Source organism: Barbatula barbatula, assembly GCF_947034865.1.
Source record: "Barbatula barbatula genome assembly, chromosome: 12".
NCBI lineage: Eukaryota > Metazoa > Chordata > Actinopteri > Cypriniformes > Nemacheilidae > Barbatula > Barbatula barbatula.
In genome coordinates this window covers 22,442,792-22,459,230 of record NC_136775.1, presented here as the reverse complement: position 1 = coordinate 22,459,230, position 16,439 = coordinate 22,442,792, and the positions used below count along the sequence as shown (strand labels likewise).

At 37.7% G+C, this 16,439-nt stretch overlaps 1 protein-coding gene across 1 annotated transcript in view; it reads right to left on the bottom strand.

Annotated features, from left to right (window-relative positions):
• Positions 1 to 1,008: 1,008 nt before the first annotated feature.
• The window catches only part of grik2 (glutamate receptor, ionotropic, kainate 2), a 130,805-nt gene continuing 115,374 nt past the window's right edge, over positions 1,009 to 16,439 (bottom strand). The window contains exons 15-16 of the mRNA XM_079468568.1: positions 10,283 to 10,533; positions 1,009 to 3,478 (exon numbers count right to left, since the gene is read on the bottom strand). Coding sequence (XP_079324694.1) covers positions 3,314 to 3,478; positions 10,283 to 10,533 — 416 coding nt within the window. The 3' untranslated portion in view covers positions 1,009 to 3,313. The remainder of the gene's footprint in view (positions 3,479 to 10,282; positions 10,534 to 16,439) is intronic.

The following is a 16,439-nucleotide window of genomic DNA, read 5'->3' as shown; positions in this document are numbered from 1 at the left end:
ACAATATCCAAATCTTCTGAAGTGATGCAGTAGCTTTCAGAAGAAAAGATGAAGATTTTTAATTTAGTCATTTGATGTTTGTAGTCATTCAAACACATGGGAAATGTTGTGAGGGAAGAAGATTTTTGAGCATATCACAATGTAAAGTTCATGTAAGGTTGGATCTATGTAATAATTTCATGGTGCTTTTTGACATTTTGGGATTTTGTACTCACTTGTTATGGGTTGTTAGGAGTACAACAACTATCCTACAAATAATCATTACTATGAACTGAGGTGATAATGTTGAATGTTACCAAATTGATGTTCTTTTTTTTATGCTTTGTGAATAAAGTTGCTGCATACTGATATGAATTGTCATTTTTATTCAGTCTTTGTAACTAAAATGAAAACAAACCCATTAACTGTGATAATGAGTGAACCAAAACTAGAAAAAATGATGCTTTGGACAAACTAAAAGGTGCTGTGTGTTCAGTTTAGGTTAAATCAATTTACTGTAATATGGCTTGCAATGCTCAATGTTACCATGACAGAACAACATGACCATGGTGACTCCGTCTCATCAAAGCAACATTCCAGGATAATTATATTGAGTTATATATTCTCCTCTTTAGCAAATGCTCTACTTGTCTGAAAAATGGTAACCACTAATATAACAACACAACAGAATAGTAAACATTAAGAAGTCTCCTCCTGTTCTCATCTTAGATAAAATGCATAAAACTTTATTTTGACATGCATTTACACTTGCTATAGGAAAAAATGTTATAGGAAATCTAGCAATTCATGCTACCCTCACTTGAATAAACATGATTTATTCTCCTTACTGAAAGTCTATCGCTTTATGTGGGACTGTGTGATATAAAAAGCACTTCATGAACAACCATCCAAGGTCAGGGGATCAAGTTTAAGTGAACTACACATACTGATAAATGTATACATTCAACATACTGTGTGTCATTTTGGACCAAAACGCAAAGCGAATAAGAAACAAGACCACAGCCAAGTGTGCTGACTTTTTTAATGACTTCCTTTAAACTTGTGCATCAATTTTAGACAGTAAACTGTGTGCACTTGTTTTTGTTTTCACAATATGGTCAAAATTAGTTTTGTATCTGAACAAAAATCATTAAATACATCTTATCCATTTTAAACCATTTACACACAACGTCTCAGTACTGAGTACTAGCAGTCTATAAGAAATCGGGGCATCAAATAAGAAGCAATATTAGTAGTCCACTTTGTATATATGTATATATCACATTTCTGGAACAAGTTTATCATTTCTAGTTATCTCAAGTAAAAATATCTTTCTTTAAATAGGTTTCCTTTAACATGATAAAAATAGGATCTGTCCAAAATGCGTCACATCAACACATCCAGGCATGCTCAGCACTTGCCCCTCCAAGGTGGACGTCCGTGTGCTCTGTCCACGTCAGGTATCGATCATCAACCCTGTTATATGAGCCTGGATGTCTTCCGTCACATGGGGCGTGTCCCAGGGGGAATTTCACAGGGTGGCCACCCCCCGTATCGATCGAGAGAGAGATGTCAATGATTGATTTGTGTTGATAAAAATTATTACAAAATGTTGACTTTCTTTAATTGTACAAAACACCTTATTTTGATAGAAATCTTACATTTGCACAAGTGGATATGAGACTCTGTTTCAGAAATCAAATTCACAAAAGTACAAACATGTAATGTCACATTCAAATGAATCTATTTGATATTTAAAAAACTGCCATAAAATAAGAATGAATAACTGTTTGTATCTGCAGTCACTGTAGCCATCATTGAAAAAATGGTGAACGTTTTGATAATACATTGCAATACGTTTGCAAGAGTAATGGTGATTTGCCCAGTTTTTGAAGAGAATTCTTACAGAATCTGAAGAGAAAATGTAGGTTCACATTTTACCTCAAGAATCTAATGGAACAATTTTGTAATATTTTGTAATTTAAGTACCTCAGATTCACTGGATCATTTTCATGAGAAACAAATCTTCATCGAAACTGTATTACTGTAATATATTTAACCTAATTTATTAGAAGAATATTTAAAAAAAATGTTTTTATTGTGTTAGTAGGTGGATTTTTTATTTTAACTTATTATTACTAAATAAAAAATACGGGACTGCAGTTTGATTGATATCACTTTTCACTGTCATTTACTTGTTTACTGTCAGTTCATTTACAGTCCCCTATGAAAGATATCTTATTTCAATTCATTAAAATAATACTTGGTTCATTTTTATAATTTTTTGTTATACATGTACTGTCAGCTGTGGTCAGCTGTGTGGCCTGATGGTTAGAGCGTTGGGCTTGTGGTCAGAAGGTTGCCGGTTCTAATCTCAGTGCCAGCAGGTCATGACTGAAGGGCCCTTGAGCAAGGCACCTTACCCCTGATTGCTCTGCAGTAATGTGCCACTGTATAAAACTACTTGTAAGTCGCTTTGGATAAAAGCGTCTGCCAAATGAATAAATGTAAATGTAAATGTACTGTATTGTAGGAATGAGAAAGTCAAGCACAATAAAAGGGGCCTCGTTTTTTTCTCTTTAGATTTTTAGGTAAACTGTGTCCCAGACAAGTTATTTTGTAGTAGAACTCCTTCACTACATATTACTTGAAGAATAAACAAAAGAATATACATTTTCTGGCCTGACGAGGTGTAAAATGCAAGTAAATTAAAGTCATATATTGCCTGTTGTCCTGTGAGTCGGATGAGAAACACGGTTAATGGTTTCAGTGATATTGCTGTACCGCCTCAGTTAAGATTGTTGCAGACTGATTGTGTCAGAGAGGTTCTGCACTGTCTGTGTATGTAGTTTCGCTCCTAAACGTTGCACAAGTACTGTTTGTATTAAACGTCGGTCTTTCTCTTGACCCTGCAAGTCTCTGTGTTCTTTCTAATGGACTCATCTGCTCTACGGACAGACAACAGCCCAGTTTGTCATTAAACCAAATAATATGAACATAGTAAGCAAACAAACCACCTTCTGGCAAACACTGTATATTTGGATCCCACTGCATTAGCTGTGTGTATTTCCTGCTAAAAGTTATCCTGAACGCTGACACCCATCAGTCTCGGCTCTGGTGGTGATCTGGTGCGATGAGGTAACTAAAATTTTGTCCAAATTCAAGTTATTTCCACAGGAAATATGTTTCGGTTTCTGTTGTTGTTTTCCGTAACTAATTGTTTGAAATGACAAGCTTCCCCTCCCCGTATAGAAAACCGACTTCTTTCCCAACCGAATTTCACCCCTGTGATTTTTCTCCTCCAAGCTCAAGAAAGAGCAAACTGGTGTCCATTTCAGGCCATGGTCTCTTTGCCTGGTAATCTTCGGTCATTGAAGGTATGCATGTTGATTACTTCATCTGTTTTGACCATGACGGGTGGTTGCGGCTTGTGTTTGAGTCGTCGCTGGCACTTGAGAGAAACCCGTAGCTCATCCACCATGGCACTGCAGAAGGACCTCTGTAAAGACAGAAACAGAAAAAGGTAAAGCTAAAAAGGTTAAGAACCCCTGTAAAGACACAAACTGACACTTGCAGTCCCTGTGAAGGTGAAGGACAGGGGGTCAGTGGGGGCTGTATAGGGGGTGGGGTGCTGGGGTGGAAGGGGTAAAATATAAGAGACGAGACGGAAAGTAATGAGTATGCTGCTGTCCATCTGGATGCACAACGCAGGCATCATAACTCCACAGCAGTTTTCACTGCTTCCTCTTGCCAGGATGCTTCATGATTTATTAATGCAGTTTTTTCTTCAGTTTCATATCCTGTATGGCTGCATGGTCAATTAAGCACACCCCTACTTTCCAACAAGAAACAAATGGTGATATATTCAACTGCACGATAGTGTAAAGAAAAGTATAAAGTGTAAAGAATACACTAAACTCAGAAATACATAAAATGCTTTACATTTGGGTGTAATCAAATTAGCTTTTACTGAATTAGCTGTTAGTGTTTTTAATCTAGACATTTGTGATAAAAGTGATCAAATAAAAGGTGCTATTTAGGCATTCACATCAGAGTGGTCTTACCCAAAGATCAACTTTCTTCACAGCGCCATCCTCCACAATATAGGAACATTAACAATTTATTTCTGTGCACAAGACCTCGATTAGCCATTTCAGGTGTGCTTAAACTCTGCAGGATGGTAGCTCTCCAGGAGCAGAATTTGGCCCCCTGCTACAGACAACTTCTAAAGAGATTCTTAAAATACCTCAATTGTTTCTACTAGATATCAGTGAGATTAAATTAAGTGAAAATGGAGACATATGCTTAAGCTTGTTGCTTCTTATATTGCATTTCTATATTACGTTATATATACATTTCTCCAGCAAAAATAGTTATTACTGCACCATTCAGACCAGCGGAAACACAATATTTTCATTCGCCAGATTTTAAAAGCATATATACAGGTATGTCAACCAAGGGTAATAAAAATAACTTTTGGCTTATAACTGATATTTTCGCAGGCACTTTGTGATTCTTTACAAAGCACCATCGCCCTCCACTGGCCTGGCATGCATAATACGGCGTGCACTTATCGATGAAATGACAAAAATGGTATCAACATTGTTTGTGACAAACAAATCCTAGAACAATGTCTCTTGATTTAACATATTTATTAATCTAGCAGACACTTTTTATCATAGCTGACTAACAAACACAGCACCACGGTGACACAGAATCATATATGCAAAACATTTGTATTTATTTATATTTATTTGTAGTTTTTGTCATATTTTATTAAATGCCGAACAAGTAGAAAATCTTTCATTAAAAGATGAGCTTGAAGAAACTAATAGTGAATGTTGCAGACAAAATGTGGACAAATGGTGAATGATGTGGGCAGTAACAGGACATAATAAAATATTATAGCCTGGGGTGGGAAAGAATCCTGCAGAAGCAGGGGGGGATGACATCCGTCCCGCGCTGGTCCATGGTTAGAACGTTTGTCTTCTTAATGGTATAGTGTCAAACTCACATGACTGGGATAAGCTTTAAGTGTAGGATTGTCGATTAGTCAATAACTTTATGAAACCCCTATTATTGGTCTGTTTTGACCAATACTCACTGGGCTTGCAGATTGGTATTGTGGAGGCTGTAGAGAAATGCTCTGGCACCTCTCTACCCTCCCTGGCTTCCCCCTCTCTCTTACTGGACCTTGGCACACTCCCAAGGGGGAGTCCTGTGCACCGCATATCCACTTCTGAGGTAGTGGATGTGGTGAGCATCGAAGCAGGCAATCCTCCCGCAGCCTTCCGTTCTTCTCCGATCTGCATGAGAGGGTCTGTAGGTCTGGGAAGTGCCACACCACAGACCTTAAAGTAGTTGAATAATCAGGACTACAAAGATCAAGGATATGGGGTGATGTCCAAGGTGGACCAGACACCTGCATATCCATCACTGGCGTCATCTCTGTAGGCTCCCACATTGCCAACAAAGCCATGCAGGGCCTCCATCAGTATTAGCCACAGAAGTGTACCAGTGACAGTGAGTGCCAGAAAGAGTGGGTGGCTACCAATGATCCGCCTCAGAAAGTGTGGGTGTCGGGGAAGCACACTCGCTCACAGGCTTATTGGCCGAAGGCGGACCGGAGGGGTTTTATCAGAAGAAAGGGCAAAGAAGGATGTGGAGGAAACGTAGTTGGGCTTTTACAGCTGTTATCTCCTTGTTTCTGAGGGCAGTTCCAAAGTGGTAGAGCAAAGTTGGAGATGGTTTGGTCGGCAGAGATTGATCTGTTTACCTGGCGGATGATGATGATGCACTGTCTTTGATTTTTACTCTCATGTCCAGCTTCATTATGGGCTGGATGCTATGGCACAGATGTGGCCAAGGTGGCATATGTATCCAAGGTTCCAATTCTACACCTCTGCACAAAGGTATGGAAACTGTAGGTTGCCTTGTAGATTTGAGTTTTCACTCTGTGTTTGGATATGCCTTTGAAATCTGCAACTGCAGTTTTCCAAGAACTTTTTGATGCAGGTGTAACCCTGTCTACTCTTAAAGTATATGTTGCAGCCATTTCTGGCCATCACGCTCTATTAGGTGGCCCTGCATGCCAGTACAATTTCCATGCATCATTGACAATTAATTAGGCACAAAGAGATTTTTGGGATATATTATTTATGCAACATATTTGTATTCTATGTGTTATTCTTATTACTCTTATTCACTCTCATTAAAATTGATCACTTCAACATTTTTAAGACATTTCTAATACATTAAATCGAAAGTTGTTTCAGCAATGAACAACAGTGTTCCTGTACCTAGATAATTGCGCATATAGCAGCGGATAAAGATTGTGGGTTCATTCCATGGAAACACAAATACTGATCAGATGTATAACAAATGCAATGCAAATTGTTTTGGATAAATGCATCTGCTAAAAGATCAATAAACAATATAATTTGTGATAAAGAAAATAATTTACCCAAAATTAAAAATGTTCATGCCCTTCCAGATCAGTACAAGTATATGCACCTATGTAAAGGCATTTAAAAAGCAATAACATCTGAATTTACATATGTGCCATAATATTAGAATGTATAGCAAATACTTTCTGTATTATTTTAATTTTTTTATTTAAACAAATCTATGTTTAGCTGAAGAAAGATCTGGCATGGCATGATGAGAAGTACATGATGCTGGGGTAATTTTTATTTTGGGACTGATTCATTATGATTCGTATATTCTGAAAACAGTTTATTAGCCAAGTTAACTAATGCATGAACTAATTATTGCATCATAGGTAATGTAAACAGAAGTTTTACTCCTAAAATAACACACATACTTTTGATGCTAAACTGAAAACATTTATTAGCAAGTTTATTCATTTAAACTCAGAACTGTCTGTTTTTGTGATTCTTTTGAAACATGCAAAAAACTACAACACATAATAAAACCCTTTGTTTATCTAAAGCAGCAAGACTGTTGGTCAAACGTTTGCCTCTTTCCTAATCTTAGAAAATAGTGGCAATCATCAGATGCACATTTTTTTTGAAAATCTGCTACTGATCGTACATCCTACATGAACACTCATTTCCATATGACTTTTCTCTATTTAAGCAGCAAAGTTAAATCTCATTTTACATCTTAGAAATGTGATATTTGACTGAAACGTTCTCAGACGAGTATAGCAGCAATAATTTCCTGTTCCTGGTCAACAACATATACTGTACATAAACCAGAATATCATCAATAATACCTTCTCCATCTGCTCTACTATTAGCTCTCAGTGCTAAATAATACAACCAGAAGCTTTAGCTCCAATATTTTTAAACAACTTTACGTGCCCCCCCCCCAAAGGCTTAGCGCATGCACCACTCTTTTAAACAATGGTAACCCCAAAAAGTCTTGTAAATCTCCAAGACAAATGAACATTATGCCCTAACACGTCTTTTGAAACTGAAAAACACATAAAACAATGAAATTTCAAAATGTAATCTCCTAATGCAGTTGCATGCAAAGCATGCTGTGAACTGGAAATCCTTCTTAAAGGTTGGGTATCATGCTATGTCATGCATTCTGACTTCTTTACACTGTTCAACGTGCTGGCTTCTCATTCTTAACATGGTCAATTTGTGTAAAAAACGAGTTGGACATATGACGTAGTATTTCTGTACGTGATGCACTCCAACTTTTTTTTGGAAAGTTTGTATAATTCTGGATCCTTGTGTCGTCAAAGGGATCCTATTCCTTTTATTAGCTATTCTCCCAGAAAAGCACGACTAGGAAAAAGAAAGAGCCCGTCCACAAGCCAACCGACAAGCCAGACCCGCTTAACATCAAGATTATTTGCACTGCAACAAAATGGGCTGCGCTGCAGCTCGTTACTCTTGCGATAGTAAGTTTAGGTGTGTCTGTTTGTTCACGCCATTTCGCTGATGAATGTTATGTATTTGGAGAATGTTTGAAACTGATAGATGGTGCGGTCCCAGCGCTAAAAGATGCCGGACATGAACCGCACACGGTAAGTCAAACTAAGTCATACGTCTGTGTTTTTTTGGCAATCGTTGTGTACGTGCATAATGTACAAAACACGAAGGGAGTCATATGATGATAAGTTGCTTGCTCGTGCTGAAGTTCCATCCTGCTCTCCCCACTAGTCCCAGACTAGACTCCAGCAACTCGTGTTTTCCTGGAAATAATCATAGAGCTGTATCTCTCTTTTATACATGTGATCAAACTAAATACTCTTCGAAGATACGATGTATGCAATACTACTGTAAAGGCTCTCAAGATTAATATGAGATGTGATCTTTAACTGTTTATGTTGAATTAACATCTTTAAATTGAACAAGGAGCATATTCATATTTGAGTTTGACTTATACAATTAGTATACTTAACTCAAAGGTTTACATCACTTGATCAATTATATACGTTTTTATCATTCGTTATTTTCAATAACGGTTTTTCACACCAACCACATTTATGTTATCTATACCTGAAGAAAGGTTTTACCCAATAATTACATCAACACTTGCATATCCGTCTGTTTCTTACACAGGGGTGTTAGTTCATGTTGTATTTTGGATACTTTTACATGCAAATATATTAATCACTTTGTATGTAATCGCACAGCAAAACTCTTCCATGGAAAAGAAGAAACTCAATGTGAACTATATCTTTAGAGATAAGTCAATTTTGATTTATTAATACATCATAAAAAAACACGGAGTGGATTGTTCGGCTGTTACACTTCATGGCGACATAATGTCACATATTTTTTTAGTAGTAGTAAGTAGATATACAAAAGCATAAGCAAAAGAAATGATGAAGTCAACATGGACAGCAACAGTGAAATCACAGCTCAAGGGCAATATTTCAGTCCATCAACTAATTGTGTTGAACATCATACAGTTTGTGTGTCAGAGATAATGGGCCTCATTCATGAAACATTTATAGATATATGAGTAAATTCTGAGTAATTTGCGCGTAAAACAGATTTTGTAGTAAAACGTGTGTATGTAAATGAGATCCTATCATTCACAAACAGGGCGCGCATGCACACTCATTCACAATTAGCGTAATCCACGCCTATGAATTACAGCTACGCAAATTAGGTATCTAGGAATGATGGGATCCTCTGGACTTCATTCTCTCGTTTGGCTACATTATATTGCATAAATTCATAAGAGCCTAATAGGCTATGTGGTTACCAATAAATGAATAGCAGGTGCTCTTCTGAAAACGACCTGAAAACGAGCAGCTGGTGGCGCCTGAGAAAGCTTTAGTGGCACTGCGGCTTATTCGGGAGATGCGTTGGTTGCTGTGATTTGGAATATCCGCAATAGTTAGCCTACTCGTTACTAGTATCTTGTTTTGAAGAATATTACTGAATATTAAAATGCAGAAACCATTAATATTTACTTCTTCATTGTTGTGTATTATGGTTGGTCAATGTAGTGTTTGTCCCGCCTCCTCTCCAATGTGATTGGACGGCTGTGTAAACAAGGCCAGTGACGAGCTCTGCATTTTACCCAAATTTAAAAGGTAAACAATTATTAAAGACCGGGCCAAAGAAGTCGTGAAATATCATTATAATACACAGTGCATCAACATGCAGCGTCATCAGTTTGACTAAAATAATACACAACGTTACGTGTGGTTTTGCGCACCATTTAACGTGGTATGGAGCAGGTATACATTTCTTTCTCATGAATCCGAAAATATATTTTAGAATAACTTTATGAACGATTTACACTAAAATTAGTTTTGCTTGTGTTTCATGAATGACACAATGTGTGTAAATATTTCAAGCATCAGATGAATTTGTTGTATTACTGCCATCCTCATACGCTGAAGACGTACAGCAGATTTATGAGTGAAGTGAACATGGGGAAATGACATCTGTTGCGGTGAGATGAGACAATGGCAGCCATTAAACCCAAACCCTTTAGTCTTCAGAGACTTACATCAAGAAGAACTGTTTGCTCTCCGGACGGCACTGTCTGTAAAATATTACGGGTGAAACATACCTCACGCTTTGCTCTCAATAGCACAACATTAGAGGCAATTTCAGACAGTATCATTGTTGATATCGATTTGTAACAGATTTGCTTTCAGCCTCAGATACATCAGTGGTTATGAAGTCATCATTTGATTGGCTGGATAATATAACCCTCAATAACAATGATGATGAAACACAAAATGATAAAGCAATTATTTGTGATTTCCTTTCTCTAAAGACATTTCCATAGCAACTCTCAAAGCTTTTAAGCAGATGACACATGTTCATTGCAGTCCAGGAATGTGAAAATGCTGCTTTACCTTTTCCAGCTGTGCGTTTTGTCTGGACTTATAGAGAAACTCTCCGACTGCCACAAAAACAGAGAGGACGAGTCCAGCTGCCAGCACGATGAAGATGCCACCGATGTTCTGGACACCCAGAGCGCTGGCCTCTTTGTTCTCCTCCTCTGGACAGCCATTGCCTCTCCACCACTTCTCCTTCATCATGTGAAGCTTCCCTTCTTCCTGTAACTGCAGGATTGCGATGGTGATCTTATCTCGGTACGGAGAGCCTGGAGGGCCAAAGAGAGGAAACCAATGAACAAGATGATCGCAATTTGTTTTTGCCCAGTACCTCTACGTTGGTGGTCACAAAACATTTCAGAACGCTGTCATTTCATGTAATGAGCTTGTATGAAACGTTGCACAAATATTGCATTTGAATCAAGATGCATTTCATGACAGTTACGCATGATTCATTTGCCACATGCACATTTTATTTAAAATACATTTTTGGATTGTCATAAAAAAACACACATTCTTTTTATGTAGTAGAACATAAAAACTATTACAGTATTGGGGTTTTGCTGATCGTATTAGGATTACCATTGTGCATAATGGAAATTTGTCACTTCAGCAGTGTGAGATTATGTGCATGAACAGTATAGAGATGAGAAATACAGAAATAAATGCAGGACGAGCCATAAAAGCCTAATTCTGTTTGCTGAAACACTGCTCCCAGGGTGCCATTGATAATAGACCAATAAAACCCAATTACATTCGAGGGACCAGCATTTTCCGCTTTTGTCTATTTATTTTCTGTCTAATTAAAACTATTTGGCATTCTTAATTTGAGGTAATGTTTCCTGCCGGACCTCCTCGTAGGCCTCGATTCCTAAATCTCCCCGATTCCCATCTCACTTACCTTTCAAAAAAAGGGAAGCCGACTGTTTTCAGCACAGATCAAGGTGATTTCTTATGTCATTTGAAATATAAGACAGAAGAGTACTCAAAAACCCTTTCACGTTGTAATTTGGGTGGTTAACTCATGCAATAATAAGGACCATGATGTTGCCAGAGTAACTGAGAACCCATGTTTTTTTCTCAAATGCACCACACAACTATATGAGACACAAAGGCACTTATTTGCTAATTTCTCATTCTCTGCTCATTGTTGCCACTTGGAAGTCTGTAAAAACAAGTGCATGTAGTGCAAAAGTAACTTTTTTGTCCGTCCATTGGCTAGTCTGCTTTTCGACTCCAGCTCTCACAGTATGCGGTTCTCAAACTGTCATTTGCGGAAGGTCACTTTGCTGTTGCAGGGCATTACCCTTTTTTCCTATGACTAAAAAGTCACTTGTTCAGTGGTTTACGCGTTTTTGTGCTTGGACAGTAGATGCACAAGCAAGCGCCACGAGCGCTGATGATGCACGCATTTCATACTGGCCGTGGAGTCGAGGCTCTCTGTTTTCCACAAATATAATATATATACAGGACATGAGTTTTAGATGTAAATGCCCCCCTTAACGATACACACCTTCAGCAAACATTTCTTAATGCCTTCCTGAAAGTAAGGACATGTTCCACCTGTGCTCATACTATACTTATTAAAATAATGTTTGTTAACATCAAGTGCAGTTGCAACTACATTGGGAGGAGTTAAAACACTTACAAAAAAATCATTTCTAATCCCCTCATTGTTTCACACAAGTGATCAATCTTTAAATCTATCTTTCTTTCACCAGATTGACTCAAAGGGCACGTGATCAATTTTAGACATCAGGTTTTGCTAGCTATTGTAAATGCATCCACAATAAGCTAGTACATTTGACAATAAAGCTGTATAATTCTTAAAAAGTTTCATTAGTATTCTGAAAGTCGTCACTGTTTTGCACAACACAATGTTTAGCTCCACTGCTTTCACCCTGTTTCAGTAGCTTTAAGAAACTATTTAAAAACATAAAAAAGATTCTTTTAATTGGAGATCTGCTTAGTCAAACTCATAGAACCAGAAATAAAGTATCAGATGTAACAATAATTTCGGACATAATCCTCCCGTCATTTTTATGCTATCGCAAAGAGTCCTGGGGCAATTCAAAACATGCTCAATAAATGACAAATAATAGGCTTCATTTTTTTAAACTTCATAATATAATAAAATAAAAATTTAGCTTTGCTTGTGGAATGCAATATGAGGAGGAATTAAATAATTTGAAATTTTACCGACATATCACATTTCTCAAAGAGAACTAGCAATGATTACCATCATAGACAAGGTTCTTAAAAACTCACACTGTACAGCAAATATATGGTGAAGTACATAGAAAAACTAAATAACGCCAAAACACAATGCCTGACAGATTACTTTTTTTAATGAAGTCTTTAGGGGCAGTTCAACCACAGGCTAAAAGCTGGCGGGGGGATTTACTATTTCCACAATCCTCAAAGGGCAAGGCACGTTGCCCCAAAACATAAACCTTCACACATTTAGCAATACAATGTGAAAAAGTCAACGGAGCTCATAATGGTGCACAAATTCAAAGGTGACATGTGACATGCTTGAATGTTAAAACAATTTCCCAGATAAATATATAGACACATGCATACATCATTTGTTTTAGATTATCTTTATTCCCAATGACAGATTGAAAGCCATTATTTGATCATTTCTCATTCCAAAATGGCTCGATTTTATCAATGGTGAACTGATGGCATGCCATTAACTATTAGACAAGGCTGTCTTCAAAAAAGATCCAATGACGTTTGTGCAAGCAGCTTATTACGAGCTCCAATAACATTTCAAAGAATAGCTCCTTCTAGCTGGTTTTAAAAAAGACAGTGCCACACTCGTTCCCTCGGCCAAAAGCCTGCCTATCAAGATAATCTTTACAAATTGGCGCAACATTTAAACAATCAGAAATAAAAGGTACCATGAGGCTATATTTGACAGATACTTTTATCCAAAGCAAAAAGCGACTTACACGCCATCATACTATATATTTGTATGTATGTATGTGCAATGCCCTGGGATCAAACCCATGACCTTGGTGTTGCTAGCGCTTGCTGTAACCACTGAGCAAAAAACATCTTGTTCTTAAAAGGACTGTGTAACAAGGTTCAATAGAAGGGAAGGAGACGGGAACCGGCTAACATAAAATAACTTTTAATGAATAGAATCAAACGTAAATAAACACACCACAACCTAAAATCCAGGCCTGGTCCTCTCTCACTGACTGTCCAGTCGTTCGTCCTTTTATATGCTCCACATATTGTTTAAGTATGTATACGAGAAACTGTAAACGAGCCTTTTAATGCCTCCGTGTGCTCACCTGTATAAAGAATCAGACTGCAGCAAGATTTATTTTTTCAATTGAAACATCTGAACACAGCTGTCTATTATGGAGCAGAAGCACTTTTCCAACCATCACGGTTTTAACATTCATGCATCGTACCGACTGAGTGCTGCTAAAGTCAACGAGATATATGCTAAATGGACTGCTGTATGGGAAAGGCGGCCTGCCTGTGTTAACTGCATCTGAAAGGGTAGGATTAGCAATGGAAATGCCCGGCACTGAGCTGTCTGGCAACAACACACAGGGGAGTGATGATGCTAAACATCCTTTTACATGCGGCCTGCGTTTGCGCTACACAATACAATCCCGTGACACACATTGAAACGCCGAAAACACCCTCACTGGGTAGTTCGCTCGACAGCCTACGTGACAGATGTAACCCGTGTGAGTGACAAACCAGAAACATCTGTGAGACCAGACACCTGAGAGTTGCTGTCCACGAGGACAAGTCAGCTTATAGGGGCAACTTTAAGAAAACTGTAAGCAGTTTACAATGGGGTTTTGGGTCATAATGTATGATTGATATTCAGCATTAAGAGAACATGTTTACATGGAAAGTGGATAAGCCTATAGGTCAGTGGCTGTACTGTCCAGTTCCCTCACTGCCAGGGATACGGACTATTACAACAACAACAAAAATCATCAGTTCCAGCGCTTTTTATAAACATCCTATCTCTGGATGCTGCGAGGTTTGTGTGCACCTACTTAAAGGACTGGATATGCAAAAGTAATTATTGGATAATAAGAGACTTTAGATCACTGATCCCGACTGAGGATCAATATTCAGCATCCCTGTTGAGTAATGTAGCTGTCTTTCTTTTAATCTGAACATTTCGCACTGTCAGTATTGACATCCTTGCGACACAAGCCCAGTCATTTTCTCACTGGAAACTTCCTCTTGGCTTGATAATGATACATGGACTTTTTCAACTATAATGGAAGACTCGTGAGCTATATTACATTTTTTTCCTTACAATTTCTCGGTGTCAGATAAACCAAAATGTGAATTGTTATGCAGTAAAAATCATTATTTATGTTTTTTTAAACAATTATTACATAATTCGTTTGTTGTTTCAATTCAGAAGACTGGGAGTATAGCACAAAGGGCGTATGGACTACTTTTATGGGGCTTAAAAAGTTAATGTAACTTTTATCACAACGTACAGTACACTTTTGTATGTAAAACAGAAGCTTAAACATCAAACGTTTCATGTTAGTGTTAGTACATTCCGTACCAAAGAAGACATTTTGTGTTTCATATCGAAGTATTCAATTTAATTAAAAATAATATGAATATTACTAATTCTAAATACCAAGTTAAAATGACAAGAGAGTTTATTATGTTCTGATTGACTCTGGTATGTCAACACTTTTTTATTTGTAATATGCCCAATACAAATAATCTTGACAGAAATCAAAAGATCTGGTTTGGTCAACATTTTATCACATTCTGCCCATTGGAAACTTGTCAATCGTTTATATGTATGCTATCCTATTTCAAAATACAATATATTTGACACAATTTTCTCAATGAAAGCATGGAAATATTGGGGAATTTTTATGTTTTAAAGTTGTTGAGGTGTAAATAAAAGACATGGTAATTCATATAATCATCTTAAAAGTATTGACACTTCTAAAACATTTTTCTTAAATATTTCATTGTCTAGATTTCGCTTTTGCATAAAGCCCCTCATAAACCATTGTAATGTCTCATTTCTGACGGGATTTTCAATTTGAGTGATTCTTTCAATGTAAATCTAGCAGGAACGTCTGAATTTTTACTGGTTGAAAAGTGCACGAGCACATTTGCTCTCTATAACACAAGTGCTGTCAGCCTGTTGGTTAATCTCTGCTTTAAACTGAATGAGCAGATCAAATACACAAAGCCGCAGCACTCCGGCCGTACTGCATCAGAACTCCTGAAGGACTGATTGAAATGAATCACTGGTCTGATTGACATGGTGACTGAGCTAAAGGAGTCTGGCACTGGAGGTGGTGAAAAGCGCTTTGAGCCTCACATCATGGTGCCCCCTCCATCTTGGTTATTTTGGTCATTTTAAAGCAATTCTGCGTGCAATGGATCACGCTGTTTCATATGCGATACGATCACACACTGAGGTCATATTTTCACTTTGAGGTCATTTCCACGTTATTCTACAGCCATTTTCCTTTTCAGTTTTTTTCTGTGCAAATTAAATCGCATATGATGAATGCACACGAGTAAAACCTAATAGGAGAAATAATTGCGATGTGAAAGAGATTGCATGCTTTTTTCTTTCTTATTGGTACCTGAAACCCACACTTCCACAGATAATTGGTTGCATTGACTTATAGCTTCAAAACACTGATTGCTAATGCTACAGTGGCTTTTCCATTGTCAACCAATGTTTCAAACAACCATTGAATCAATGCTGCTTTCTAATATTCACATCACTGGCCCGATCAATAGCAGTCACTGACGTTTGTCTTGACACAAGGAAATCAGCACCATCACACTAAAACCTTTCAAATTGCTGTAATCTCACTAACACTCAGCTGCACTATTTCCACAAAACACGAGTCATTGAAAAGATTACACCTTGAAATGTGAGACACGTTGTCCATCAGAAGATCCCCGATGTGCATGTTTGTGTATGTTTCTGGCACACTGCAGCACGGTCGACTCAAATCTTTATTTCAGTTTGATTAATGGCTGTCTGGCTGTGTCTGGAAAGGTGAAACAGTGAGGTTAGCGTCTCTGAACAGCACTCAGCATCTCTTTAGCGGCTCACTGAGCGTGCTGGAACGCAGAGCCCAGGGCAAACGTGCGTGAAATAGATGAATGTATGAGATAAATAAATGAAAAG